The sequence below is a fragment of the Contarinia nasturtii genome, unplaced genomic scaffold, assembly GCF_009176525.2.
Source record: "Contarinia nasturtii isolate CC-2019 unplaced genomic scaffold, AAFC_CNas_1.1 Cnas_scaffold_2625, whole genome shotgun sequence".
NCBI lineage: Eukaryota > Metazoa > Arthropoda > Insecta > Diptera > Cecidomyiidae > Contarinia > Contarinia nasturtii.
In genome coordinates this window covers 1-3368 of record NW_022199945.1, presented here as the reverse complement: position 1 = coordinate 3368, position 3368 = coordinate 1, and the positions used below count along the sequence as shown (strand labels likewise).

At 32.2% G+C, this 3368-nt stretch overlaps 1 protein-coding gene across 1 annotated transcript; it reads right to left on the bottom strand.

The window, feature by feature from the left end:
- Positions 1 to 315: 315 nt before the first annotated feature.
- LOC116348686 (macrophage mannose receptor 1-like) lies at positions 316 to 1310 on the bottom strand. The gene is made up of 4 exons (XM_031779753.1): positions 1211 to 1310; positions 1098 to 1138; positions 886 to 994; positions 316 to 796 (listed from the first exon to the last, which is right to left on the bottom strand). The coding sequence occupies exons 1-4, from the start codon at positions 1251 to 1253 to the stop codon at positions 489 to 491; spliced, it is 501 nt and encodes a 166-aa protein (XP_031635613.1). The 5' UTR covers positions 1254 to 1310; the 3' UTR covers positions 316 to 488.
- Between the last annotated feature and the right edge of the window lie 2058 nt (positions 1311 to 3368).

Sequence of the window (3368 nt, the reverse complement as noted above, 5' to 3'; positions counted from 1 at the left end):
CAGATGGAAAATCATTTGGTTTCACTTTTATTACGATATCGTAAATAGTTTTATTCGCCATTTTTTATCGCTTTTCTCGAATTTTCTTTAGATAGTACCATAAAGCGATTTAAATTGATGAGAAAAAATCACTTGAATTTAATTTGCAACAATTCAATATTGAATAATATTTTAATTTCAATGTTTCGAGTGCGAATGGAAAAATGAGACTGAATTTTAAGAGGGCCGAGCTGTGAGTATTTCTGCAATGTAATTAGAGAACAATGGTTGTCACACACTCATACAGATGCTTAATTGTAAATCAAAACAAGCGTCTGTTTAAAATGTCATTAGATCGTAAGATGACATTAAAATTAAATCTTTATTTATTTTATCTGTTTACACGGATTGGATTATTGATCATCAAAATGTTTTATTTTCATTGAAATTTGAAATCTGTATCAATTTCAGTATTCAACTTGAGTTAAAAATTAACGTTTCGTTTGTTGTTAATTTTCTTCTTTAACAACATTGTCTCTATTATGGATGGTATCCCAAATTGATAAACGTGAAGCACTTTCGATTTCACATACAAAACGTAAATCGATGTCACAACGAACTTCATTCCACTTTAGATCGTTAAGACCACGTAGTTCTACACATTTTTCGGCTTGGGCTTCAGTTACAGTCAAATTGTATGGTTTTTTATCAACAAAATTTTTATAGACAATTTTACTTCCGTTGCTCATCCAGTAAATGAAATTCTCGCCCAATTTGGTGCCAGATGTCCAAAAGCTATTTTCCGACAAAGGATAGCCTGATAGAAGTAGAAATTAAAAATTTAATTCATTCGTTTAATTTCTTTGTTAGATGCTTTTCTTACATCGACTGCGACACTAAACATACCCGAATTTTTAATAAATTTAGTAACCTTTTCGTTTTCTTGCTCCGACATAATGCTAATCAGACGTTGATTGATTGAGTTACAATATGCATTGCCTTGGTACCAGTTTCCCTGTACGGAATATATAATATTTAAAAAAAAGTAAGAAACATAGTAAATTAGGAAATTTTTTTTAATAATTTTCTTTAAAACGAAAATCACAAATCAAACGTACCGTCATCCATCTGCCAATGTGGTAAAATTTCTCACTGAGACCTATAAAAATGTAAATAGAAACTAATTTTTAGTTCAACACTCAATTTAAAATTCGGTAAAAATTCTATTTACCAATCCCCAAAATGGAGATGAATAGTACAAGGCACAGTTTCATGATTAAAATACTTCACAAACTTCACACTTGATGCTGACCACCAAACTGAAAATGGTGTCGAAGAGAGATCCTCTTTTATAGCACAAAGAATGATGCATTACGTCATTCGTTCAATCTAATTCTTCGAAATGATGTTGTTTTTCTTGTCGAATCAATTTTTCGTCAGAACTGAATAGAGTTCTGAATTTCAATATATGCTTTTTTTCAAAAATCAGCTAAATTTTCGTCAGAATGAAATGGTCGATAAGAGTTTGCGACATACGTGTAGCCGAGAATGAATATGGCTTAAGCAAACTTATCTCATCATTTCGTTTATGGAAAATTCTGTAGAGTGTATGGTGATATGAGTCATTTTTATTTTCATCTACGCATATAATTTTTAATAATAATCAGAAATGTGACAGATAAGATTCAAAGTGCTTTCGGAAGATGTAAATTGGGTGGGCAATTGGACATTGAGTAAACAAGCTGATTATTCATAATAATTTTGCCTAGGTCAAGTTTGAAGTCAAGTTTTTTTTGTGCACAAAAGTAAATGAAAATAGAAAGTGAATGGAATAGCAGTGAATCATTTTTGCCAATATTTATAGGAAAGATGTATCGAAATTTCATTTTATGTATCGCAAAATTAACGTCAGATTCGGCTTTCTCATACTGAAAAAACCGTACAAGCCCAAACAAGCGGACCATATTATTAAGAATTAAGATGCGGAAGCTCTTCATTTGCACCATCTCTCATTCCTTAGTTCAACTCAATTTAGTTCCACTCCATTGAATCGAAGAAGAGAAAAAACAACAACAATAACACGGCTACATAGATGACCAGTGAGATAGGTATACCAGTGGAATGAAAGAATGAAGAGATCGTATATGTGTATGTATACATCACAGATGTACACTGTACAGCTCTGTGTGGCGTGTGTGGTTGTTGTTTTTTCTCCTCTTCTTCGTTTCAATGGTACAGAACTAAATCAAGTTCACTGACATAATTAGAGATGGCGCGGGTAAAAAGTTCCCATAAAAACAGCTCTCCAATCTCATACAAATATACACCGGTTGAAACCAACACAGTGTTCTTATTGAAAAGAGACTTTTTTCCAACGGCATCAAACTAGATCTATCATGAAAATTATCATTCAACCTCGATCTTGAAAGATTTTTTTTTTTTTCAAAAAAAATGTGGATCACTTAAGTGATAAGAATTCTTTTCATCAATCTGAATAGGCTATGTTAAAAAATGATCACTTCCTCTATTATCGATACACCCTAATGTATAGCGACGGTAGCAAGCATCAAGACTTTTCCAAAAATAGAGAAAAGAATTGTCGTACATTTACTTGTGGTCTTTAGTCATAAAGTGTGTCATTGTACGCCGTACATACCTTTATTTCATCATTGATAACGGATCATGCTTAGACGATTGATTAACCTTTGGCTATGATTCACTCCGAAAAAAAATTGAAAACCATTGCAGTTGTGAAGACTTTCATTCTAAACAAAAACAACGACTCATTCTAGCTTTGAAATAAATAAAACACCTCATAATCTTTTTGTTTCATAATTTTAATAATAGCAATGACATCATCGTTTGGATCACATAAATTTAAGTGCAATCAGCTCATATACAAGCATTGATAAATATTATTTAAAAAATAAAATAAAAAAAAGGAATAAAAAATTCAAACTCCACGCATGTTATCAGCGTGAAAAAGTAAGAGCGAAAATGTCATCAATGAAGATAATGTCTAAAATGATGATTCCATTCGATTTTTTCGCAACGTTCAATATTAACATGTTCAAATTGTGTTTTATCAACGGTCCATTTGGTGTTTAAATAAACATCTTCTTCCAAATAGATGGTAATTTTATGTGCGTCCTCTAATTCAGAGCGTTCTTTGCTAAGTCCCGGCAAATACAAAATATTTCCATCGTAATGTTCGCCGCTCTCCATATTTCTGACTTTGATCCGTTTCAATTTGCGTGAATGTTGAATGAATGGTAAAATATGATCAGAACTGGCATAATAAAAATAGACACGTTCAAGATTGACTAGACTCTTGGCCACCGCATCCAAATTGGAGACGGTCGATCCAACATGAATGCCAAGCTCTTCCA